This window comes from Ursus maritimus, unplaced genomic scaffold (genome assembly GCF_017311325.1).
Source record: "Ursus maritimus isolate PB19 unplaced genomic scaffold, ASM1731132v1 scaffold_10, whole genome shotgun sequence".
Taxonomy (NCBI): Eukaryota; Metazoa; Chordata; class Mammalia; order Carnivora; family Ursidae; genus Ursus; species Ursus maritimus.
Window position 1 is genome coordinate 11170731 of NW_024423344.1, and position 26975 is coordinate 11197705.

Here is a 26975-nt window from a genome sequence, read left to right on the forward strand (position 1 = left end):
ACTTGGACCAGACTGATAGTTCCTCTATCATTATCACCAGGTACTATTTTGGGGTGAAAGTAAAAAAGTTTTCCCATTCATATTTTTAAAAAGCTTTCATTTTTTTTTTTTTTTTTAATGAGCTTCCCAATTATACACAGAACACTAACCTATCTTCACTTCTCAATGGGGGAATCATATACCCAATGAGTATATATTAACATGCATTAAGAGAACAGAAGGAAAACCACAAAAGAGACACACTCTAAATGGTTAAAAAAAATGAAAAAAAATTACGAAGAACATTTTATAAAACAAAAAATCAACAAACATCACAAATTAGAATAAAGTATTCAGGAAAGAGGAATAGGCACACTTACAATGTTGAAGTACACGCCACACAAAGACAAGTTACTTAGTGCTTAGTGGCTGTTTGGAGTGTGGACTTTAAAATTTGAGTGACTGGGGTACCCAGGAGGTTTTGAGGACCAAACTCTGAAATACCTGGTACACAGTTGCTAAACAGTAGGTATTATAATAGACTGGCAACAGATAAAACATGAATTCTGCGCCTTGGTGAGGGAAAGCTGGTCCTCATTAAAGGAATGTAAGACTGGCCCCATTGAGGGTAGTGTGGTTACTTATCTCTCGTAGGCCCACGTCTTCCCCAGCACACCCCCAACACTTCTTGTCCTTAGAAAAGAAGCATAGACAGGATTCATTGCCCTTAGAAAATAAGCAGATAGACAGGATTCATTGCAGCATTAGATAGCAAAACCCAGAGAAACCTCTCCACTGACACTGGGACTGCTTAAAACACTTTTTTGTATGTCTTTATATTGGAACTCAGGAGAGCAGCGCAGTTACAACACCTGACTATATTTACTTCTTCCCTTGGTTATGAACAGTTTTAAAAGACAGCCTACACAACAGCAGAACACGCATACTGGTCCCAACACACCTTCCTTAGGAGGACAAGGCTTGAAGGATGTGCAACAAGTTAACGGTTTTTTCCCGGTGTTGGAGTTATATTCAACTTTATATTAAAAAAACGTTTAATGTGATAAATATATGCCATTTTTCTATCAGGAGAAAGCATATGTAAGGAGCAGCAAAAAGGAAAATTGGATTTTCATACAAAGTAACTTCATTTCTGCTACAATTTATACACCTGCCCCTTCCCAATTCCATTTTTGAGTTAATGACAAAACCGTTTAGAAATGACACCGTAAGATGAACTTTATTTTAAAGCTCATAAAAGGCTTCACAATATCAGTTACAAACAGAATCAACATTTCTTCCAATTTACACCTTCACATGACAATGTACTGTATAACAAGAGATATAGTTGAAAGTTTTTGTTCTGCATGCTGCTAACACATTTCACTAGCTTTTGCTTTACTCGTTGATTTTTAATATCAAAGCAAAAAGTCATATTCTATTGGACAGAATTAATATTAGAAAGCCCTTATGAAATCAGACTTAGTCTTGTTTATAAACATCCACACCCACACACATGCTGAAATGGAGAGCAAAATGCAAGAAAACTACCTTGGCAGGAACAAATGCTTCAAGATTTTAATCACAGCCCTCTTGAACAAGCAGTACAGTTTGTTTTATTTTCTCCAAAAGACAAAAGTCAATTTCATCCTCAGTGATGCAAATGGTAATACTGCACAGAAGCTTAGTATGAATTCACAATTCCACAGGAATCTGAAAGTTACCAAGGCAATTTTCCCTTTTAGGATCATAAAGACTACAGACTTAAGCTTTTTTTCTCTTTCCATATAATACACAAAATTTCTAAACATCCTTAAAAAAGAAAATATAAATAGTCTCAGTATGTTATGTAGAATCACATACTATGGCAAAAATATTTTATTCATTGAAGGACTAAGCCAACGTAAAGTTATCTAGTCCAAGTCCATATTAATGGAACTCTTCTCGTTAGGGTAACATTCCCCGTTCTGATGTGGAGGCTCGGCACCGAAATTTTCTTTGCCTTCTAAATCTTCTTCCTTTTTATCAATATTTGGGCCATTTGGAGTTCTTTCCAGCTTGGGTGATTCAATTTTTGGCTTGGGTTGTGTCACGACGGGTTCACAAGTGTTATTCAACTCCTAAAAGCAAGGAAAACAAAACTGGTAATCAGGTTAACTCCGCTCCATCCTGTCTTTTGCAATTACTTTCCCAACACAGCAGCTGAGCTGTTATTTTTCTATCAACTCCAATTATACATATCTCAATGAATTCAATTTCCTCATTACACACTTGCCCAAAACTATGGCTTGAAGCCTGATCAAAAGAGAAAAGAGCAGGAAATATTCTATGATGAGTCACGAACTTGCAAAGTACTCCCATATGATTACCTCATCTAAACCTCACAACAATATTAAAAAGTAGAAATTTTAATCTCCACCAATGAAAGAAGAAAGATGGTCCAGAGCGGTTAGGTAACTTAACCTCAAGATCAGGAAAACCAGTGCGCGAAGGACTGGGATTCAAGCTTAGAGCCCCCCAACTTCAAAGGCTCACAATTCTTGAGGCACTGGGTGACTCAGTTGGTTGAGCTTCCAGTTCTTGACTTCTTCGGCTCAGGTCATGATCTCAGGGTCCCCACACTGGACTCCACACCGTGGAGTCTGCTTGGGATGTTCTTTCCCTCTCTCCTTCTGCCCCCCCCCCAACTCACATGCTCTCTAAAATAAATAAATAAAATCTTAAAAAACAAAAAAAGGCTCACAATTCTTTAACCTTCATTGTGTGTCAACATTCTTCCAGAGGGAAAGCATTCTTTGGTTTTCTTCTCAACTTCCTTCAAAGTCTCACACACTCAGCAAGGCCTTCCTTGATAAAATACCAATGTGGGTCCTTCTCCAGTGCCCAGAATCTCCTAACCCTTTTGACTACTTTATTTTTGCCCTCAGCACCTGACCCCATCTGATACACTTCTCCTCGTCTGCTGTCAAGCCTTCCTCGAACCAGCGAGTGGGTGACTGCTACAGGGGCAGGGACTGACTTTGTACACTCAAAGCTTAACCTGAGGACAATGGCTGCCACGTGGTAGGGGCTCAACAAGAATATTTGTTGAACTGAATAAATAATGAAGAAATGGAAATTTAAGAGAAACATACGGTTTTCTATATTTTATAGTATCAATAAGGAACTGAGAAATCTGGTCTCAATCAGGATGAGGTATAAGACTGATCAAAGAAAGAGCTATGTTTACGGTTCACAGGATTGCAACTGGAGTTTCTAAGACAACACAGCAGTAATCGGACAATAATACTTACCTTTATTTTGGCTTTAATTTCCTGAGCACGTACAGCTGGATCCTGATCAAGACTCTTTTTAGCCTGAGCGTTCATGATGTTGTTCATCCACTCCATCACTTCATTAACAGACTTCTCAACCTTTTTCATCTCAGACTCATCAATATGATTATATTTCTCATCCTGAATGGAAAAAGGCATGGTCATTCTGTAGACTTAAGTATTTAACATGAGGCACCTGGGTGGCTCAGTCGGTGAAGCGTCTGCCTTCGGCTCAGGTCATGATCCTGGGATTGAGCCCCACATCAGGCTCCCTGTTCAGTGGGGAGACTGCTGCTCCCTCTCCTTCTGCCCTACCCTTGCTCATGCCCTCTCTCAAATAAATAAATAAAATCTGGAAAAAAAAAAAGTAACAGTAACCTCTAACTTGACCCAATTTTCCATGAAGTTCAACTCTATCTCCAGTCTCAAATACCAAAAACAAATTTCTCATTTAAGAAGATGTGTTCACAGTGAAGGTTCCTCAACTTAGTATCAGCTTATTAAAATCTAGGGTAACTTCCTCGCGTTGTACAAAAAGACTTACATTATTTCTGAAGTCTGCGGCTATCTTGGCATAGTGCTGCAGTCTCTGTCCCAGTTCTTCAAACATTTTTGGTCGTTCTTCAGCTTCTTGAAACCGAACTTTAACTGGAGTGCCAATTTTCTAAAACAAAATGTAATAAATTAACATTTGTCTCACTGCATTTCGAAAGTCTGTAGTCTAAAACACAAGTACCACTTTCTAGGGGGAGAGATAGACCTACCATTAATTCTTCCAACTTGTCAACATATGCTTGTTTAGCTTGGTCCTCTCCTTCCTCATAGAGCCAGTTTTCGGTCTCTGTGAGCAGTCTCAAAAAATTTTGGTGATCCTGTATACGGAACACGAGAGTCCGTATCAGTGGCAATTTAAAAGTTTTCACAACAGGGGCGCCTGGGTGGCACAGCGGTTAAGTGTCTGCCTTCGGCTCAGGGCGTGATCCCGGCGTTCTGGGATCGAGACCCACATCAGGCTCCTCCGCTATGAGCCTGCTTCTTCCTCTCCCACTCCCCCTGCCTGTGTTCCCTCTCTCGCTCGCTGTCTCTATCTCTGTTGAATAAATAAGTAAAATCTTAAAAAAAAAAGTTTTCCCAACAAAACAGAGTCATCCTCAGAAATGCTAAACACTAAGTCACCAATCTTATTTCTTTTTTTTTTTTTTTTTTTTTAAAGATTTTATTTCTTTATTTGACAGAGATAGAGACAGCCAGCGAGAGAGGGAACACAAGCAGGAGGAGTGGGAGAGGAAGAAGCAGGCTCATAGCGGAGGAGCCTGATGTGGGGCTCGATCCCGGAACGCCAGGATCACGCCCTGAGCCGAAGGCAGGTGCCTAACCGCTGTGCCACCCAGGCGCCCCACCAATCTTATTTCTAGGACAGCACTCTGATTAGCTGGATTCTCTTTACTGAAAAGTATCAAGGAACAATGAACACTAGATTTTATAGGAAAGATGAACAATAATTCTTTGGCTTCTCTTACACGGGGACATGTGTAAGAGAGTTCCAGTTTTGGACAATTTATACACTGAAATGGGGTTATGGAAGAGCAACTATCTTCCTGCTCTCCAAAGCAATCAGGTAACTTTCTATTCACCCCACACTATCAAAGGGAAATTAGACAAGTTCACAACTCAATCACTGAACCTGAAAAAAATCATTCCAAACCAATTCCCATAATGTATTTCTACTCTTGCCTTAGGAGGTCTATCCTGCTTGGGTCATCTCGCCTTCAGAATCTCAACCGTAAGAATAAGAAACCCAGGAAATGTCAGGGCAGAGCCGAAAACTAACGTTTATTACAAGGGAGCCCAAGGATCTTAGAACTAAAACAGACCCCTAAGTTTAAATTCTTTTAACTTCAGAGTTAATCCTGAAACCATCCCAGATTTTTATCTAGCCAATTGCTTTCTAAGCCCCATTTTCACAGTTGTGCTTCTGGGATTTACTCAGAGCCACACTGACTTTGGGAGCTTAGAAAAGGGCTAAGGGGAATACTGTGCCTGATAAAATTTGGAATGACTGGATGAATGAGTCTTACGGGATAAAACAATGACCACGAGCAACCAAGGGAACCAGAGTCATAACAAAAAAACAGAAATAAAAGGTCTGAGGTCTTTAAAACCAAGGATTTTCTCTTATCTTTCTAGCCCCCATACCTTTAGTGTCACGGACTCTACATAAATGTTTGATAGGTTCTTTCTTCTGGATGGTAAAAACTAAAAAGTCATTAGGACAAGTTAGAATAAAACGGCACATTACTAATGAGCTTCTCTCCAGGACTCTGTTCACTTTCTATTTCAAGTTTTCTGTTTTCAAAAAGCTCATGACATAGTCTAGGAGAGATTTAAATGTCAAATCTGATATGAAACACTTTATGAGATTATTTGAATAAAAACAGCTCCACACACACCTGCTCACTTATGAACTTCTCATATGGTCCACACAGCTTGTCCCTGAACTCATACACATATTCCTCCACTGCATTTTTAGCATCGTTTCTTTCCTTTTCCAATTTATCCTGCATTATCATCTTACCCTGTCAGAAAACAGAAAACGTTAATTCCAGCCTTAGTCTTCTGTTATCTGTAACTGAATGTTAACTAGACTCTAGAGTTAAAATCAACAATTATACCAAAAAAAAAAAAAGTGTTAACAGTTGTAATTTATACCTCATAAAGCTTATAACCAATCTTACAAAGTTCTTCATTTACTAAAACACACATAGTGGACTGTGATTTTTTTTTTTAATTATATAATAAATTACATAGCTTTCATATCTCAGGTTTAATACCAAGAAGGAAAAAAACCCAATTCACTATAATTGTATTTTCTTTTAGGTAGTTATATGGTTGTCTCACACTGGGATTAATATTGGCCAATATATATGCTACAACCATATTTGAAATCAAGGACTATAAGTAAATTTATCTACTTATTTATAAAATATTAATGAGCTACAATTTATTATTAAATTTTGAAACACAATGTTGCCATCTCAGTAAACAAAACAACAAAACCGAATCTCAATTATTTCACTTATTCTGACCACACAGAAGCACAAGTATTTTAACAGAAATATTTAGTATGGCCTGAGACACCAACTGTATTGTGCCCTGTGCTAGGACATACTGGCATCCAATGTCTTCCAAGAACTTGGGCAGTCAATTATATACCAAGCAAAATGATCTATGGTATAGATCTCTTTCATAAGGATGCAAAAAAGTAAACAAAACTTGTTTAAAAAAATTAAACTGAAGAACCTTTAGTTTTGGATTCATCCTCTTCCTGAAACTGTATAAAACATGCGGTATGGGAAAAAAGCACAGCTATTTCTCTATTAGAAGTATGGGCAACAGGGCCAACCAACTAAATACATTCCAGAATGGAAAATAATTACCTGAAGTACTTACCTCTGTCTCAATGTACATGTTAAGAAGGTCTTTCCAGCTCAACATTCACCACCTTTATTTTGGGCTTTTTGGCTTCTGGAGGCTGGTCAACTTTCTTTTCATTTGCCTTAGGAAGGGGTAAAAAAGAAATGGAAAAACTCCTAAATAATTCTTGAAAACAACAAAACCTCCTTATCATACTTACTAAAAATAAAATCCCTCAAATGCTAAATTGGAGTGCAGATCACCTAGTTCCCACCCTCCCATTTCAAACCGGGCTGCAATGACAACTTAAACGTCATACTTTCTCTCAAGAATTCACGAGGATATTTTTCTCTTTGCATATTAAGCTTAAATTTAATCTCTTCTGCTAAAACTTTTAAACTTTTCTTCATAGGTCTTTAATTTTTAAGTCCCGTAAAGCAATGTCTCGGACTCCAAAAAAAGTCAGAACTTATTATGTTACCACATCTTTAAGTAACAGTCTAGAATCTAACAGTAACTAAAACAGACTGTGACCAATGCTAAACACGTTAGGATCACTTCTATTCCCCTTCTATACTTGAGTCCCTCTATCCCAGTATAATACCTGCTGCAATTACAATTAGCACTGCACTGAGGGGCGCCTTTTGAAGTTTCCTACTGAACCTGGGGATTATATATACACATACATACATATATGTATGCATAAATATCCTTATTCCTACTATCTGCCTTTGAGTCATACCCCTTTTCATAAGCAAACATAAGCTAAAAAGAGACAAAGGAGCCTTAAAGTAGAAAATGAAATGATGCAGCAAATGCTAAGAGTTTACTGCAGGTTTTTCAAAATATGTAAATACAGGGCTAAAGAAGTATCTCCTAAGGCCTTTAATTTTCCAACACTTTTCTATGTATTTCCATTTCTACAGGTTCTTACGAGCTGAGATGACAAAGAACACAATTTAGGAAACTCAGCTGTAGAACAGATCAGAAAATAACCAAGGGAATAAAACATATACCATGGCTGGCTGGGATGGTCACATAGGACGGACTAGCCCATCAGTATAATGGGTAGCACCACTGGCTAATTCTGGGAAGTTAAAAGGTTGTTAGAACTCTAGACACTTTATAGAAGAAACTGGAACTTGAAAAAGGTTCAGTGGCTTGCCTAAAATGACAAAGACAGAGATGGGACTAGAACTCATGTTTCCCAGACTTCTAGTTCAGTATTCCTAAAAGTCACATGCCTCAGAAGTGTAGCCAGCTGTCTCACCAGCAAGGATCTAGTCAATCACAGCCTGCAGTCCCCATGTCTTCTTCACTCTAGTGTACCTGAGAACCCCCCAATATACTGTGCATGCTCTGGGGGCACAGACCACAAGGCAAATGAATTAGAGGACACCCACACCTCGCAAAACACAGGAGTACAACAGATATTTGGGAAACAAATGGATGACAGTACACGCGTGGCAGTTAAAGTCAGCATAAGACTCTGACGGCACAACATTAAACCAACTACTGACTAAACCGATAGATCACAAAATGGCACTCGACAAGGCACAGATGAAGAACCCTCCAAAGGGGTGTGTGAGAATGTTCCAAAGGGCTCGATGCCAGCGGTCCCACCTACAACTAAGAACATGAGATGGTACTCAATGTCACGTTCCAGACAGGCACTGAGACTATCAGCACGAGTCAGTTAATACTCAACACTAAGTGAGGGGAGGGACGGGACATTAAGGAGCTGTTGTGGCAAAGAAAGCAATGCTGCTCCACCATCCTCATCACAGAGCTTTCAGAGTCAGGAACTAAAGCTCATCTTAGGAACCGCACAGGACCAATCGGGGCATGAGATTAAAAACTGGAAACTTTTATCAAGTATAAAATGTATTTTTGCCGATGACCAATTCTGTAATTCATCCAAAGGAAAGAGAAAACCAAACCACTAATGAAAGGTTAATAATTTACATGCAACCTGTAGGAAGAGTGAAGTTCTGCAAAGCACAGAATGATCTGGAGTGACAATGTGAACTTCCCGATATCTATCCCACCATGAATTTTACAGGTCTGATTAGAAGCTGTCATTTTTCAAGGGACCGGCACAAATACTTAATTTAGCCTCCAATACATACTGTGGAAGCATGGCAAAGAAAAATGACTTTGAAGTACAATCTGGTTATTAGCAGACCATAATCAATTTAATTTTGACAGGTGATTTGAGAGGAGAAAAAAGTTTACTAGACTCCTATAGCCCATGTATTTATCATCAGATTAATTCAAGTGAAAACTCATCACACAGCACTGGGATGTACCTATTTCTCTCCCCACATTAGCAGATACCTCTGACACCAGAGAAGACAAGAAATGCCATGCATTCGCCTCTTGTTGCTTGGACCAGCAGTTAATCAAGAGAAGCTTTTAGGTCTAAAGCAGGATATTCAATTCCCTTCGTTGAGCTTGAGTACCTCTAACTCGTTTTAATTGAAAAACACATAAAAAACTAAAAGAAAAACCCTATACAGAGTAAGTTAACTTGGTGCTTGCTCTTGAAACTGCAGATTTAATGATATCATTAATGATCACATGTTGCAACATTGTCTAAAGGAATGAACTAGAAGAGTCACTCACTTTGTCAGCATCTGGGATTTTGTTTCCTTCTGAGGTAAGTTCAGGTGAAGGGGGAGACTGTGAGGTTTGTTGACCATCAGTTTGTACCTGGGGCTGTGTTCCAGCTTCACTGTTGTCTTGCTGGATATTTTTCTGAAATGAAAGCCCAGGCACAAAGGATGTAGAAAGCAGGTGTACTTATATAAATTTAAAAGGTTATAGGGCACCAAAGACAGTACACTCAATTTCTGAAATCTTAATAGGTGGGGGAGAAAAGATACTGGATAAAAGCAAAATAAACACAAAATAGTTGAAGACTCCTTACAAATCTTAAACCTGTAAGAAATTCTTTGAATGAGAGCAGTTAATATTGTTAAACAACCAGGCAGTAGGCATTTTGATTGATGTGATGACTACCAAGAACTCTCCCTTAAGAAACTTTCACCTAGCTTTGTACAGCTATTAACTCTCAGAAGCACAAGAAATAGGTTTACTCCAGGCCTCTCTCCCAGAAACAAAATTCCAAAACTTAAATTCACCAGCAGCCATCAGCGTCTCGACATATCGCCATTTCAATGAACTGAACAGTTGCATAAAACAGCCAACTATCAGTCGTTCAGGGATTCATCATTTCAGCTTAGAGATACCCAACACTCCTTCTGTCCCCACCTTCTTCTCGTGATCCAGCTATTTCCACCTCAGAAGATCTCAGGATAAAGAATATGTGCTACATGTTAGTAGACCTCAATCCCCAATAAATCAGTGCTTGCTCTAGTCTTCTCCCATCTTCGGGAGAAGCCTGAAACATTCTAATTTAACTGCTTTCTGTCCACCCTGAAGTCTCTCAAATGTTTCTTTCAGAGCTTCAAGATTCTAAGGCAGACACTGAAGTATTCAGAAACAAGGCACTCGTGATGTAAATAGATCCAAAAGGTACTAAGAAATTGATACAACAGGCATTAGAATAATGGTGTCCATAGCCCAAATGGAAAAGTATACGGCACTGATCATTTAACGCATTATTTTGAAATTTTTAAAAATGAGAACAAAGCTAAGGCTCAGATAATAATATTCCTTAAATGTTCTAGGAATGATAGTGATAAGAGTTGTCTGACCACAGGATAGCACACTTTCTCACATCTTAACTAAAACACTGTTCACTTGCCTCTTCATTTAAGCTATTTCTGATTATTATTATCCAGAAGTAAACTCTAACAGCGAATCTATTTTGAAGTTTCTTAAAATTCGTCTGCACTCATGCTAATTCAAAGAACATGAACAGTAACAATTTTTTTTCTGTACCTCATGCAGATACTTCTCTTCCTTCCCTCCCACAATATAGCAAATCAGGTCAATAAAAGCAAATAAGTCCTGAAATACCAAAGCCAATTTTACAATAATATTTTAAGAATCAGCTTTAATATTTAGTATATATTCTACCAAATTAATTTTTAAGTCTTTTCTTTTTTTCTTAATCATCAATCAAAACTTCTCAGTATGTGATCAATGCCTTTAAAAAAAACCAATTTATTATTTTGTAATAAATTATTATACTCTAATGATTTTGTAATGTGCCAGTTCAAATTAACTATATAAAATTTAAGCGTAATTCACCAAATTCTGGCCATATATTATCACATCTAGCAATTGCTATCATCATTCCCCAAAATTCTAAATAAAATTAAGAAAAATGTATTTGAACCCTTCCCTACTCTTTTCCTATAGAGTTGAGTCAACTACATATTCCAACCCAAAGGCTTATGAACAAACTTACATCATTGTCCGAGTTTTCTACTGGTCTCTGATTTGGACACTCCATGTCTGCTTCAACAGAAGATACTTCATTCTCCTCAGTTGGGATTTTCTCCACCATTGATGCTGTGGAGATGGTGAAAATGCCATGTGTATTGACTCGCACTTTGACTTTCACTCTGGATTTTTCTCCATCTTTCTGTGCAGAAACATTCTGAACTACGAAACGGCCTAGAACAAAAAGAAATTGACAATTTTCGAAGTGAATCTAAATGTCTGTAAAGAAGACAAAGGCCAAGAAATACAGTTTCAAAGTATTGCTACTCCCAAATCTTCCCATTTTCTCTACCAACTGACATATACTATTAACATAAAATAAATTTAGCTGCATGGTTATTACTTCAATACTTGGAATTAGTCTTAATAGGCCATAAAACCTTCAAAGGCAAGGCACTCTTGTTATATTGTTTTTATTTAACAGATACTGTAAGATACTGATGATGAGAAATCCCTGCCTCCTCCTACCCTATTTCTCCAGATGGGTAAGCACACACTAGACATGAAAATCTGTTAGCAAGTGTCAGGCAGAGATCTCAAGTGATACCAAGCACCGGATGCATTTTAATCCTACAGAGTCTTTAGGGAATACTGTTTTTCTGACTGAATAATCAAAACATTTTCCTATGTTTTAAATAGGAGACGTTTTGATAAAACCTGTTATCAAAGCCTGAAATTATTATGCAAAATACAGTAGTTCCAGAGCATTACAGAATAGGACTTAAGAGTATGGACTCTGACCCAGTCTCTGGGCTTGAATCCTGGCCGTGTAACCTACTGCACGGATATTTAAGCTATCTATGCTTCTGTGGACTGAGCTGGTGAGTGTTCACGTGAGCATGGAAGACTACAGAACAAGCGCTACGTGTTAGCTACCATCTCCACTGACGGCCTTGTTAATCCAGGGGCCACTAAACCAAAATGAAGTATTTTGAACCTACTATGTGCAAAGCGCTATATGGGGTTTGACATCTTTATATTTAAGGTGCTGTTTACACAAACACAGAAGTTACAGATTTAATTACCAAGTCAATGAGAGATGTTGGAGTAGGCATTCGATAATTATCAAATCACTGGAGCACAGGAAATAATTACCATAAGACCCATTTAAAGCAACAGCATTTACTATGGAGTATCCGAGATGAGTTAGAGGAGAGAGAGACATAAGATCGTTCTTTAAGTACATGCAAACTTTTCAGTTTTGGTGATAACATGTTGATTTGATGTCATACTAAAAAGCCTGGATTTTATCCTTTGCATGATGGGGAATTAATGTAGAGAGTCCAACCATCTCTAGTGAACAATTTCTCAAACTAATTTCCTAGCAATAAATTCATAAAAACTGTTTAAAAACAAAACAATAACAAAAAACCTCTTCTGTGTCAGAACATTTTTAGTCAGGTTAGACTTCTTCAAACAACTTCATTATGAAAAGGTGTGGGGCAAGGGTGAGTCCTGAACAGATCTTACAATACTGGCAAACTCTACCTTCAGCCTGGGCAAGGCACATGGCCACTCAGGAAGATATCTGTAGCTCTCCCATAAATTTCCAGTTACCAAGAGTCAAAACAGATGGATAGTGCCAAACCTCTCAAAGAAAAATGTACCAAAAAAGATGTGCTTTTAAGAGAGATTACAAAAGAAAGGTACATTTTTAAAGAGAGATTACAAAAGAAAGGTACACTTGAAAAGTTGTTGCAATGGTTTCTGAGCCAGGTTTTAAACTGGAAGTAACATTCCATCTAGAAGAAAGGTTGATATTAAAAACAGGTGGCAATCCTTTAAGGAGAGACTGTATCAGAAGAAAAGAAAGACGGACATGCTCCTAAACACAAAAACATGGAAGAAACAGCAGCACTAAGCAAGTCGTTTCATCGCTACAGGCCAATGTATTCATCAATAAAAGGAACAGATTTCTCCACCACCATTACTCTAAATTGACAATGTCTTTACACGGAATATGTTCCACTCAATGTCACTGAGAAGAAAAATTTTTACATTGGTACACTAAGTCTTTAAAAGCCTAAACACACCAAATTAATTGCTCACCTATTTTTGCTTCTGGATATGGAACTCCTTGAGGATCAGAATAGAAAGCTTCTAGCTCAAAAGGTCCCCTTCGCAAGAAAGTGAGAACTTTGGAGAAAGGAGCAGCATGGTTTCGACTAAATACTTCGTGGACCCTAGAGGAAAGGAAAAGGCATTCAGTATTGCAAGCACTTCAGCTTACTACGCCTCACAAAATGGAATAAATGCTCGGGAATCTCCGCCAATTCTATCTCACCATTTATTAACACCAAAATGAGAGAAGTATTTTGATAGGTTTGGTTGTTCAAAGATCCCGATTAATCAGACCCTCAACTGTAAAAGTCATTTGTTGATTTTTTTCCTCTTTATATTAAAATACAGTAGCTGAATAAAGTTATCTTCTGCTACATACCCTTCAGTATCTTCGGAATCATGGTTCCACACCAGAGATATTGGGAAAGGAACTGCATCTGTGATGGAAAATTCTCTAACTTTAAATGCCGGGGAAAGAATTGCACACTTTAAAAGAAAAAGAAAGGATTATCATAAGATTATGAATAACTGCACTCACCTTTTAATATAAAACAATTCAAATTGGATGCTAAGTTTAAATTCAAATTCAAAATTATTTACAGCATACGCCAGCTTAAGTACTAAGGATCTAACATCTAAATACTATGCCGATCACTAAACATAGACCGATAATACAATGTCTCTCAGGACAGTTGGCGACTAGTAACAAGTTTCACGGGAGCTTAGGAAAAAAAACACTGGACTTGCCAGAAATGCCCTGATAGCAATTTCAACTACAAGCTGTATCACTTTTGAATCTGTGTATATATCCACAAACAGCTCTGTCCACATCACTTTTCAAATGTCTAAGAAACTGAAAATGGATAAGACCCAAAAGGTTCATATTTTCAGGTAATTTTTTGAAGGAAGCTATGGTAAATTCAAATTTGAGGTGGGGAATGCCCGACAGGTGGACTCAGACGAGTCACATACAACTGACTAAATACACGACTAAACTAAAAGTCAATCTCTGATTAGCACAGCATCCTTCAAAAGACAGGCCACAATAAGCCCTTCCTCTAAAGAAATTATAAACTTCCAATCTTTTGGGGAATTAGAGACTTAGTTAAGGAGGTACACTCCATTATCAAGGAAAAAGCAAAAACAAAAACCCCATGATGCATCATGAGGCTACAATGCATTATCAGTAATAATGGATACATATTCTCCCTTTTTAAAGTATTAAGCATAGTCCTTCTAAAAACCTCTGTGTACACAAAGTCTTGCTGTCTTGCATTAAAAGTAACTGTGCTGACTAGATTAAAATTGAAGCACAGTTCTCTTGAAACTTTAGTAAAAACTACCTAATGAGTATATTATTATTCTAAATATAAATTTTCTTATCAATAGCAAATATCAATTTTCTAATCAAAGAAAATAATAATTTTCTTACCAATATATTAATATAAATATTAATTTTCATATCCAGTTTTGGTGCTTTCGCTTTCCCAAACAAATTAAGCCTCTGAGTGGCCTTCTTACTTGCTAAGCAAGTTACAATCAATTTGGAGGAGGAAGAAGAGCTACTTTCTAAAACTTCTTGTTAACTAATACTCTCAGGCCCGCAAATCTTCCCCCAAACCATTTCCTCATCACACCACATTGCCGTTCGAATTCCCCTCTAGTGCTTTGGAACTACTGCCACCACCACCACACAGCTGATTTGTGCTTGACTGTTGTGTTTCCCGTGTGCCCTCAGAATCATGCCTGTTCCTGATCTGCAGTTTAAGAAACATCAGCTGCAAATTTCCTCTAATCGAAAATTTCCTGGATGTTCCAGATCTGAAGATGCTTCTTTCCCCACAGCCTTATGGATGTGTTTGGAAGTGAACTCCCTTGTGACACCTAATTAGACACAGGGCTTGCTTCCGTATGACCCCGCCACAATGAAGTGAAGCAGAAATGAGCACCAAGAGAAAGAAGGGCTGAGAAAGCAGTACCTGCAGTGCACATCCTCTCGCTACTGCTTCATCTGCATTGAGTGTTGTGCTAATGTCTTTTCCAAAGAATCTGGCAATTTTTTCTTTCACGCCTGGAATTCGCGTAGTGCCTCCAACTATCTCCACAGCGCTCACATCTTCAACTCTGAGCTGAGTTTGTTCCATCAGAGAGTGAAGGGGAACGTCTATCTTTTGCAGGAGGTCAGCACAGAGTTCTTCAAATTGTGCCCTTGGCAAATAAGAGGAGCACGATAAATCTTTAGAAACGTTATCTTAAAGCCAATATCCTGTCCATTTTTTTTTAACCACTATTAACACAATGAATTTCTTTTTCCTTCGACAACCTCAGATTCCATGTGTACTGTAATTTGTAACTTTTAAAAATATATATAAATATACAAAACAGGTACAGAAAAGAAATGGGGGAGAAAATCAGTTCTACTGGTATTACTGGAAAAAAATCACTTTTATATTAAGACTGCCGTTTTAATCCTAAAAGTTTTTTTGTGAAATCATTATTCAATTACTGGCCTAGAAATACTAAGAGATGATAGGTACCAAAGAGACTCCATTGTGAGGGCACTTCGCAAAGATCTTTTTAAAAAACCTCTTTGCATGGGGCGCCTGGGTGGCTCAGTTGGTTAAGCATCCAACTGTCGATTTCGGCTCAGGTCATGATCTCAGGATTGTGGGATCGAACCCCACATCGGGGTCCCTGTAGGGCGTGGAGCCTGCTTAAAATTTTCTCTCTCCCTCTGCCCTTACCCCAACTCTAAAATAAATAAAAAACCACCTCTTTGCAGAAGTGACTCTAGTTTCTAATGGTGTGAACAGTCCTCGTGTGTAGTATACAATCTTGAAATGTGGGCCAAGACTCTCAACACCATAGCTAGACTGACGTCTGGGCTATAGATTTAACCAAAAGTTTCTTCTATTTAATCTAGCAGAATTCAAGACGCACCTGTTCATCTTTCCCGAAACATCTTTGTCATTCATAAAGCACTCGATATTCAGTGGTAGGTCCGTGCTGTTAGAGCTCATTAGCTTTTTCAATTTTTCACACTCTTGATACAGACGAAGGAGTGCTCGAATTTTGGATTTTGCATCCAACTTGTACTTAGTTTTAAATTCCGCACAAAAATGTTCCACTAATTTTTCATCAAATTTTTTTCCTCCTAAGAAAGGATCAAAGGCTGTTCCCAGTACCTAATTTAGTTAAAACGACAAATAATCTGGTTATTTTCAATCGTATTTTTAACTAGAATCTTTAAATACTGCTACTCAACCAACTAAAGAGAAATAGGATCAAGACTTCTACTTAAATTACAACATGAAATCCAAGTCAAGAGAAATGTTACTACCAAATCCAAATGAAATGCTAATCTCTGATTTACTTTTAATAATTACATAGAAGATAATCCTAAAAGCTGCTCTTTCTTAAGCAAGAATACTTAGGAGAATGTTAAGATAATTACATCATCTTTACGGACAGCAACCTTAGGAATAATTCCTTGTTAATTAATATCGTTACCCCAAACTCTTCATTACCAAGAAGCAAAGTCAAGAAGCTCAGCTGCTTAAAGTAATGACAAATACAACACATTTAATATGTTTTGGTCACTGAGTTCCAATTTATGGCTTTACCTTCAATTTTCCCTTGTTAAAGGCACAGGCAGACACTTGAAAAGCTGAGTGTCCCATATCAACAAAAACCACTATCCGAGGTTTCTCATCCAGGCCTGGAAGATCCTGCTTATAAATTCCGTAATTCAAAGCAACTACAAAAAAATAATTGTTTCAATTCTTTGGTTCACATTTTCTTAGGAATTTCATCATTACCAAAATAATTATACATGCAGGAAACTTGACTATACTTCAAACACTTAAAGGTGAACACATTCTTTTTATACCTGACTTCGAACTAATTTTCATGGCATCAATAACTTTTTCCCTTTCTGATTTTAGAACAATGCTCTATCACTTTTCAATGTATGAAGAGATGTGACAGAGAAAATGTGCGAGGTGCAAATACAATGAAATGTAACCACAAACAGTAGCAGGCTCATCACGCAATACTTACATTTGAACCACAACCTGCCAGGAGACTGCTTATCCAAAAAAATTAAGAATTTAATATACAACTACAGCAACTGCAGTTCCTACCAATTTCTTTTTAGATCCAAGGCAAATAACGGATCTACCTTAAAGAGACTGTTAGCTTTTTCTGAACTTTGAAACCACTGTATTTCTAAATACATATACCCTAAGAACACATCTTTATCAATACTTTAGCAGTTTTAAAACACATATTAGATTTGAAAGACATATATATTAGATATAAAACACATATATTAGATATACACTGGAAAAAAGTCTTACTTGTTTTGTCTGAATACACTAAATTGTAACTGACCTTTTGTTCACCTGTAATTATAAAGATCTAGAAAACGCTCTAGGGGGAAGGAACAGTGATTGCTTTGCTTACCACTATATCTGTACCTAATACAGTGACTGGTAAATGATATAGTTTATGTCAATATTTGATAGAAGATGAATTATCAATGACTAACTGCATATATTCAGGAAATATAGAAGGGAAATTTTTTTTTTTTTTACTTAATCAATACTTATTGTCAAGACAGTTGTAAAACCCCAAATCCTAAGGTTTTGGGAAAACTTAACTATAAAAGCCATGTAAGGAAATAAAAAATTAAATCCAACACACACAACTCAAAAGATTAAAATATACACATAAAAGAATTTCTTAATGAAAACAGAATCATAAATCTGACAAAGTGCCAATTTCTCGTTAGACGTAAGCATCTGAAAAATTAGAATTCTTTAATTTCAAATCTAACCCATATTTTTTAATATGCTATGTTTCTACAAGTACATGAAAAAGTGTTTGGTTATGATATCTGATGTGTCTTAACCCTAGTTTTGATAGTATATTCACTTCTACACAAAAATAAGGGTTTTTTTTTTTCCCTTACCAGCTGTCATGTCATTCATAAGTCTCAGGCAGTTTAGGCCAACTATTTGTGCAGCATCTAATACAGATCGCCTCTCAGCATCTGTGAAGAAAGAGGGGACCTACCAACAAGAAAGGAAAGAATTTTAACTTGTCTACAACATATACATACAAATTCCTCACAACCACTTATAATGAATTAACAACAGTTCAGCTAAACAGGTGCCAGTGAAATCACAACACATAAATAGAACTTCAGACTTAATTCCTAGCAAGTTCCTTAACTTTTAGAGTAACTACTTTAAAAAAAAATTGCCCCAAAATTTTATTATCAAAGTAATTTTTACTGTAACCAAATTTTAACCCAAAATAAAAATTAATCAGGAGTATTCGCTAAGTCACAATTGCTTCTATCTAATAGAAAGCCTTAGGGGCGCCTGGGTGGCTCAGTCGTTAAGCGTCTGCCTTCGGCTCAGGGAGTGATCCCAGGGTTCTGGGATTGAGCCCCACAACGGGCTCCTCCGCTGGGAGCCTGCTTCTTCCTCTCCCACTCCCCCTGCTTGTGTTCCCTCTCTCACTGGCTGTCTCTCTCTAATAAATAAATAAAATCTTAAAAAAAAAAAAAAAAGCTTTAAATTTAAGTGTATGAAATACCATTTCCAAAGCCAGTCTTAAATTTCTGACAGCTGGAAATCACAATGCTAAGTCAACATTTAATGTTAAACATAATTGAACTACAGATAAATACTGCAGGAGCTTAAAGATAATACAGAGCTAATTCTAGCATATGCCACTACCCTATAGTTTTGCTATTCATTGCATTTAAGCATTAGTAGAGGAAAGGGTACCTTCTAATTCTGTAGACCTGTTAAGATTATAAAAACATTTTTAGGCAGGGCAAAGCCTGTTGATATTCTTAAAAGAAAGAAGAGCAAAAACAGCTCAAGGGATGGGATGAAGTTTCTTATGGTGCCGACCTGTGCTTCCAGCTAGGTTAACTCTTTTGATCGCTTTCTAGGACAGCACGTTAACTAGGACACTCTTCAGGAGAAGTGTCTAACAATACAGCCATAGACTCACTTAACTAGAAAGTACCGAAGAGAAAACTTGGTATAAGCGGCTTTCATTTTTTTCCCCAAAGTATTTGTAGCTGCTTCAGAAAGAGAGGCAAGAGCAAAAGTGGGTCTCTGTTCACCTTTCAAATCAGGAACACTGCTTTCATCAGTCTTCCATATTGCTTATTTAAAAAAAAAAAAAAAAAAAAAAGGAAGAACCACGGACTTAAAACTTAATTCTTTACTTTTACCAGAGATTAATATTTTTTTCCAAGCAACAACCAAATACTGTTTTAGAACACCTTCTGTCTTGGAAGGGCAATAATAGGAGAAATTTTAAGCCTCTGCCTCTATTCTTTCATATCCTAAGACACACTGCCATAAAAGCTTCTGAATGGTCTGGGCAGGCCACTGTGCCCATGTTATAATGCAAAGACCACGCATGACACAGTAAGTCCATCACAGACCGTCTTGGTCCAGGGCATAACCACAGAAGATCAAAAAGTGATCCTAGACATTTGGGAGGGGAATTTCTGCTACCTCTTTGGTATCCAAATACAAGATGACTTTTGTCCATTTAGAATACGCCTTGATAACCTACCAACTGTTCATTCAAGGTAGTGGATGTGCCAGTGTTAAAAATCTTAAGTCTTGGGGCCCCTGGGTGGCTCAGTCAGTTAAGCATCTACCTTTGGCTCGGGTCATGATCCCAGAGTCCTGGGAATCCCATGTTGGGCTCCCTGCTCAGCAGGGAATCTGCTTCTCCCTCTCCCTCTCTCCCTGCTTGTACGCTCTCTCTCAAATAAATAAAATCTTAAAAAATCTTAGAAGTTTTGTCACTACTGGTAGGTGACACTGTAAAACTTCTAATGAACTGGTTCTCAACTGACAGAATTCTGAAAATCTCCCATTAAGTATACAAATTGTCTAACAGCATGTGAACTGACTGTATGAGAACACCCTCCCCATTCAACCAATGAGTCTCTTTTTCCAAGGAACCCCCCAGGAGATTCTGATTTGCTCCTCCAGCCAAGAACCTCTGCAACTTCTGGCTAAAAATACCACTCAAACATACTCTGAACTGCTCCCGAACCCTATGCTAACATAGTCCAGTAGGATTTTGATCTCTAGTAATAGAACAGCTTTCACACATGTAATACTTAAGAGCGGCAAAAAAGGCAAATTAAAATAAAACACATTGCCTTGCTGAATTCTACTTACTGAAATAACACAATCTGTTACTGGTTTCTTGAGGTTGTTTTCAGCAGTTTCCTTTAACTTAGTCAACAGCATGGCTGTTATCTGCTCCACGCTAAAGAGATGTTCTTCATCCATGTACATGACCTATATTGAGGAAAGAAAATGTTTTAAACACTGTAGTAGTTAAAGCTACATGCTAATACTAACTTCCAAATGTTATTACATATTCTCTTCCGGAAAAGCTTTATTGTTACAGCTGTTAGAAAAGAAGAAAGGAAAGAGAAACAAAAAAAAAAAAAAAAAGGGAAGAAAAACTTTTCTCTAGAGATGACGAGAAGGAAAAAAGCTAGGGCAGATTTTTTCCTCTCCCCAAAGTAGTAGTCGAAATATTATAGAAAGTAGTAAATCTCCACTCTAACTGAAGAGATGAATCACTATGACAAATATTATTTTGTGTAGATCTTATGATAGGAATGCTCCTGCTAGTTTAAAAACAGATTTCTGGTTGTATTACATGATTGCTCTCCAAACAACTGTAATCGGGTGGTCATGGAATAGACTTTTGTTTGATAAAACAACACAACTGAGATTTTTTTAACCACCACTAAGGAAACCTAAATTTTAACAATTATAAAAAAGTTAGGAGACACAAATTAAGTTCCAGCAGTATATAGGATATGAATAATTTTCAGACCTTAAAACATACCTACAGTTTACAAGAACTTGACCAAAAAAAAAAAAAAAAAAAGATCTCATCTAATTAAGAACTTTAAATTAAATATTTATTAAGAATTAAGTGTTTTTTTCTATAGGTGAGTTCCATTTCTTACTAAGGACTCTAAGCCTGCTCAGTTGTATTACCTTAATTCCAACTCCACCATTTTTCATTGGAACCAAATCGTAACTTAAGTTTTCCTTCTCCTTTTGAATGAAGGGGTCATTGAATGCTCGGCCATGTAATTAAGAACTTTAAATTAAATATTTATTAAGAATTAAGTGTTTTTTTCTATAGGTGAGTTCCATTTCTTACTAAGGACTCTAAGCCTGCTCAGTTGTATTACCTTAATTCCAACTCCACCATTTTTCATTGGAACCAAATCGTAACTTAAGTTTTCCTTCTCCTTTTGAATGAAGGGGTCATTGAATGCTCGGCCATGGAACCTTTTGAAGTTAGACACTGTATTGTTTGCATGAGTGATTTGCTGCAAAAGAAATTAGAAATTTAATTTTTTTTTTCTAATTTGAACATCTATCAGCTATTACAATTTTATAGAAAGTCAACTGTACAACTCAAACCATTAAGAACATAAATAACTTTCTCCGCAACCCCGGGAAATGCCAGAAGGCAGGCAGTGAGAAGGAACAGGAGGCAATACTGGCACCACAGACTTTTAAAAAGATTTCAAAATCTGCAAGATAAAATCAAAGATGGTGAAACTATCACTAAAGCCCTGAACAAACTAAGAACTGCATCCCTTTATTTTATTCCTTTTTCCCCACTAAACTTTGAAGTTTTATACCTAATGAATAAATGAATAAGGAGATCAAGAAGCACAAGTCAAATTATATTTTAAGTTAAAATTAATTGTTACAGTCTAATAAATTGGTAAGTGGTCAGGATAAACATTTTGTGCCACAAAATACATGGATTGGGACAATAATGGAATGTTTATTATCTATACCAAAAGCATAAGAGGCAAGGATAATTCAAGAAGTTCCAAAGTGACTTAATGCTTTCAACTGCATATTTTTGATGATTAGGCTCTGGACTGAAAAGTCCCACACTTCACAGTATATTTCGCTCACAGAAGTCCACAGTGGGAACTTTAAAATATAGAAATAGTTCAAAGATTAAAAACTGAGACTTCTGAAGTAATGAAAATCCCAAAATTGTTTACTATTTACTGTTTCCTCTGGTCCACTTCTTTTAAAGGGAAGACTAAAGTTGTCAGCACCGGTTTTTCAAATAACACAGAACTGAAGCATGTTTATATACTAAAATTCCCTGTGATACTGAAACTGACTTGAAGTATATCTAATAACCTACAGGCTAGATCTGAGCCTCAACTGACTCTCCTCAAATAAACACAAAAAAATCAACAGAATTTTAGGTCTGGAATTATCAATATTCTAAACGGCCATATTCAGGAAGATAGCTACTTCACTAATGTGTCTCTTTCCTTCTGAGTATATTATTTTGGGTATATATAGCTATTTTTCTTGCCTTTGTTTTTTTCCTCTTATATCTTGTATCTCTTCCAACTAGCCTTATTATAGCATTCCAGGGTTTAGAATTTTGTTTCTGTTTCAGCAATACTATTTTCTGTATTTAAAAGAACTTTTTCAGTCTCTTTTTAAAAGCCTCTCAGAAGAGATTTCATATTTCATCTTCTTTCATTTTTTTCCTCCCCAACGCTAAGGGCTCATCAGTTATAAGGCTTACATGGGAGGGGCACGCATAACTTTTCTAGTCACATTAAGTAGCAGGTGAAATTAATTTCAGTAACTTATTTTAAAGCCTAATAGATCCAAAATACTGTCATTTCAACATGTACTCAATATAAAATATCAAAGAAATACTTTATTTCCTTTTAAGACTTCAAAATTTCATGTGTATTTCATACTTACTTCACATTTGTACATTTGAAATGTTTCCAACGGCTACCCTATAAGACAGTACAGGTCTATACAGAAAGTTCTCCCAGTCTTACCTTGATTATTAAATAACCTGAACGTGCTTTCAAACACAGAACTTCTAGAAGGAATCTTTAACTCTTAAATGTATATCCTAAGAAATTCCACATGAAAGAACTTCAAGTGTCTTATTTATAATTTTTAAAAATTAGATAAATTAGAAGGTAGCAAAATTACTAAAAATTAAGGTTGGCAGATTAGAAAGTTAAGGTAGATGTTAGGAAAAGAGGAAGGGAACAGAAGGAAAATGAGCCATCTGAGGGCTCATAAAGAATACTTGCATTACATTTCTAAAATTCAAAAATACATAGGCTGAGATATTTCATACTTTTGAATGCCCTTGAGATTTTACCTTAAAAATCTCCCCTCCCTTAAAAAAATGACCAGAATTCTCTTGAAGAACATACCTGATTTTTGGCTGCAACTCCAATTGTCCTGTTTTTTGATCCAAATGATATGACTGATCTAGAAGATATACAAACCACATGTCTCAAACTGTTAAAAGGCATAGATGTGGACATCTTTAACTGACAAGAGAATAGTAATTTCTTACCCATGGCGGGTGGAGGACAGCAGAAGTATAGCACAATTTTGGACTCTAAAGCTTTGGTCAGATACTCAGCAGAAGCCTGCTTAATTGCTACTCTGAGAATCCAGTCTAGGTGGCCATCTTAGCCAAAAAAGTCTGCTCATGGTTCAGGGGACATTTTCCAATACCTCAAATACCAGTATAATTCTCCAGGTCCCCAATTATTAGGAAGTGCACATTAACTCTGAAAATACTTTGAATAAAAGGTATCATTAACTTGGCCTTAGATACATGATTAACAAAATATATGGTGTCATTCCACTTCTCAGTTGGCAACTCTGTACAAATCTAAGTATCACTATCTTATCCATGCTCTTCTGATGCACCATCGGCCTCTTTAGTATCAAAAGGTTTATATAGGGGCGCCTGGGTAGCGCAGTTGTTAAGCGTCTGCCTTCGGCTCAGGGCGTGATCCTGGCGTTCTGGGATCGAGTCCCACATCCGGCTCCTTGGCTGGGAGCCTGCTTCTTCCTCTCCCTCTCCCCTGCTGTGTTCCCTCTCTCCCTCGCTGTCTCTCTGTCACATAAATAAATAAAATCTTTAAAAAAAAAAAAAAAAAGGTTTATATAAAGCCAAACAAATAGGCCTAAGTTATGTTTCTGAAGTTTAAAAGCACAAGAGGCTCTTACATGGAAGACTCTACTTAATGAAACCAAGTAAAAATGACGCAGATCAAGTATCACAGCAGAATGGGGTTGAAAGAAAGGAGTGAATAATTTGTTACATTAAGTCAGCCCTGAAGAGATGAAAAAGGACTTCTGTGAGACAGCCTTCTCAGGTAGCACAGAGCAGAGAGAAACTCCCAAAATCTTGTCAGGAGGAGGTAAGCAAATTAGGTTTTCAGTCAGAGAGCAGGTAGGAGTAATAGTGAGATGAGCAACAAAATGGGAATATGCTGAGGGCATTATACACCAGGCTAAATCAACTTTCAATTTGCTATTAAGGAGACACCCTAAACCTAAATTTTCTGAGCAGGTGCTAAACAGCATCCTAAAAGCCAAAGAAGTGTTCAAGCAAAGGCCAGAACCTTCCAAAAACAGTGTATCATCCTAGACTCAGTAACTACTCACTTGCAGAACGACTTACTCATTTTCCACACTGCAATCAATAGTGGCCAATGCAAATGAGTCAAACAGCTATTACATCAAAAGATTAAAGGGAATTCCAAGCTGCCCCCTGTTTACCCTTCTTAGAGACTTTATCTATTGTCTTTAGTTTCACGGTGGTCACTACAGCCAGATACCCATTTTTTTCCCTACTCTCATTTGAACAGCTTTTCTTCCCTTTATTGGATCAAAGAGAACAAAGATGTGAACTGTACCTAAGCATGAAAGCCTGATATAGTCTTTCTTACTATACTCCAATTACAGAGCTCTTTACACAGCTAAAGCACAGACTGTAAATTTGCAAATAGGCAATATCATGGAATAATTCCCAAGGCTACTCGTCAAATATTTGCTTATCTTCTGATTTTCCATGCACTTTCATAAATGGCCATTTGTACTCAAATCGTGACATATAAAGTCATTCTACCTTTGGGCTTCAATGTGTCATTCTACGCTTTTTATCTTGGGTTTAAGGCATTTAAAACACAAATACCTACATTAATTTTCCGGAGAAGCAATTGTTTTCATTAATGTACATGCAGGCATGTTTTCATGTATTATCTTCAGAAAATAAGCCCCTCGAAAAAGTTGCTTTAATAAAATGTTACCTTTGCCCACCCTGCGCTGCTGTAGAATATAACATTTAATTCGGTGACAACATTCATCCCCGAGTTCTAGCACAAAACTGTGCAAATTTCATTTTATTTCCTGTATTTAAAATGTGCAAAATTAATAAACTAGAACACGATTTAGGATTCCCCTTGAATGGCTCTCATAAAATGAGCAAAAGAATGTTTACATCTTCACAAATGATCCCAGGCACTGAGGCTGACAGCGTTAGCAACCCAAAGTGCGCAAGAAGAGGTATCTATGAAAGGAGTGATTCTGTGGTCGCTAACAACAGTCCGCCCGCTCACTGGACAAGAAGCAGCACACAGGCTCTGGAAGCTTCCACTTCATTTCGAGATTCACAATGCGGAAGAAAAAACTCAGCAGCCCCGCATCTGCGGTGCGCAAAGATATGCTCGGAGGGAGGGGGACAAGCTGGGGGCGGCACAGGCAGCTCAGAGAAGCCGCGTGGAGAAACGGGGGCGGCCGCGGAAAGAGCGAATTGAGGCTTGCCAAGAAAAGGAACGAAGTCGCGGGGCTTGGCCGCAGCTCGGCCCCCAGTAGGAAGCCCGCCCCCGAAACGTCGACCCTGGGCTACTACACTCTAGGACTTCTCTTGGCCCCGTGAATCGCCGAGACACCCCCACCCTGTCCAATCCGGGCGGCAAGCCCCCACCCCTACTCTTGGGCAAGCGTCCTGTCCTACCGGGCCGCCGGTACCCAGACCCTACCGAGGAGCGCACCACTCCTCACATCGCCCTCCGATCGGCCCGGCGCTCCGCAGCCAGCCCGCAAGCCCCGGGTACCCACGCTCCCCAGCCCCCTCCGGGTTCCTCTCCTCACTCCAGAACCTCCCCTGGCGCCCTCGCAGGCTCCCACTTACGGGGTGCACCGGTCGCTGAACTCGTTGGCGATGGTCTCGATACCCCCGGCTCGGGCCACCGCAATGTAGCAGCTCTGCGAGCCCACATCCAGCCCCACCACCGACATGGCCGGCTCGCGGTCCTCCTCCGCCTGGGCTCTGGGTCTGGGTCTGGGTCTGCGTCCTCCGGCCGCCCGCCCGCTCCTTCAGCAGCCGCTTCCTGCCCCGGCCGCGCGCGGCTCCCGCGGAGTCCGACCGCTCCTCTGTCACTCGGACGGACGAACGGACAGTCGGCCTGGCTGGCGCCTCCGCCTTCCCGGGGACAGTGGCAGCTCTCAGAGGACTAAGCACGGAAGAAGGCGGCGATCGGTCTCCGCAGGTCGCTCCGCAAGCTCGGGCTGACTGCCTCAATCTGCACCCACAGCTCACCGGCGCGGCGCTCAACTACCGACCCAGAAGGGGAGGTCCCAATTCCTCAGCCTTATGTATCGCACTGATCAGAACTTTCCAGAATCTGCGGCATTTACTCACCGGCGCCTCCACCGGCCCCTCCACGTGCCACTTCCGCTTCCTTCTTCTCGAGCCTTCTCGAAAGATTCTACCCAATGGGTGGCTGGTCCCTCTGGGGACGGCCGCGGTTGCCATAGTGGCAGAAAAGCCGCTCCGGCGCTATTGGCTCAAGCCGGCCAGGCTGACCCACCTACGTCCCCGCCCGCCCTAGCCACCAGG

At 38.5% G+C, this 26975-nt stretch overlaps 1 protein-coding gene across 1 annotated transcript; it reads right to left on the reverse strand.

The window, feature by feature from the left end:
• Positions 1 to 1203: 1203 nt before the first annotated feature.
• HSPH1 (heat shock protein family H (Hsp110) member 1) lies at positions 1204 to 26771 on the reverse strand. Its single transcript, XM_040621933.1, is given in 19 exon segments — positions 1204 to 2099; positions 3273 to 3434; positions 3838 to 3957; positions 4058 to 4165; positions 5744 to 5869; positions 6744 to 6777; positions 6779 to 6849; positions 9333 to 9464; positions 11086 to 11294; positions 13170 to 13303; positions 13561 to 13667; positions 15161 to 15389; positions 16122 to 16366; positions 16805 to 16938; positions 18154 to 18253; positions 20408 to 20530; positions 21448 to 21588; positions 23488 to 23545; positions 26268 to 26771. Coding segments are annotated over 19 exon segments (2547 nt in total). The 5' UTR covers positions 26375 to 26771; the 3' UTR covers positions 1204 to 1892.
• Positions 26772 to 26975: the final 204 nt, after the last annotated feature.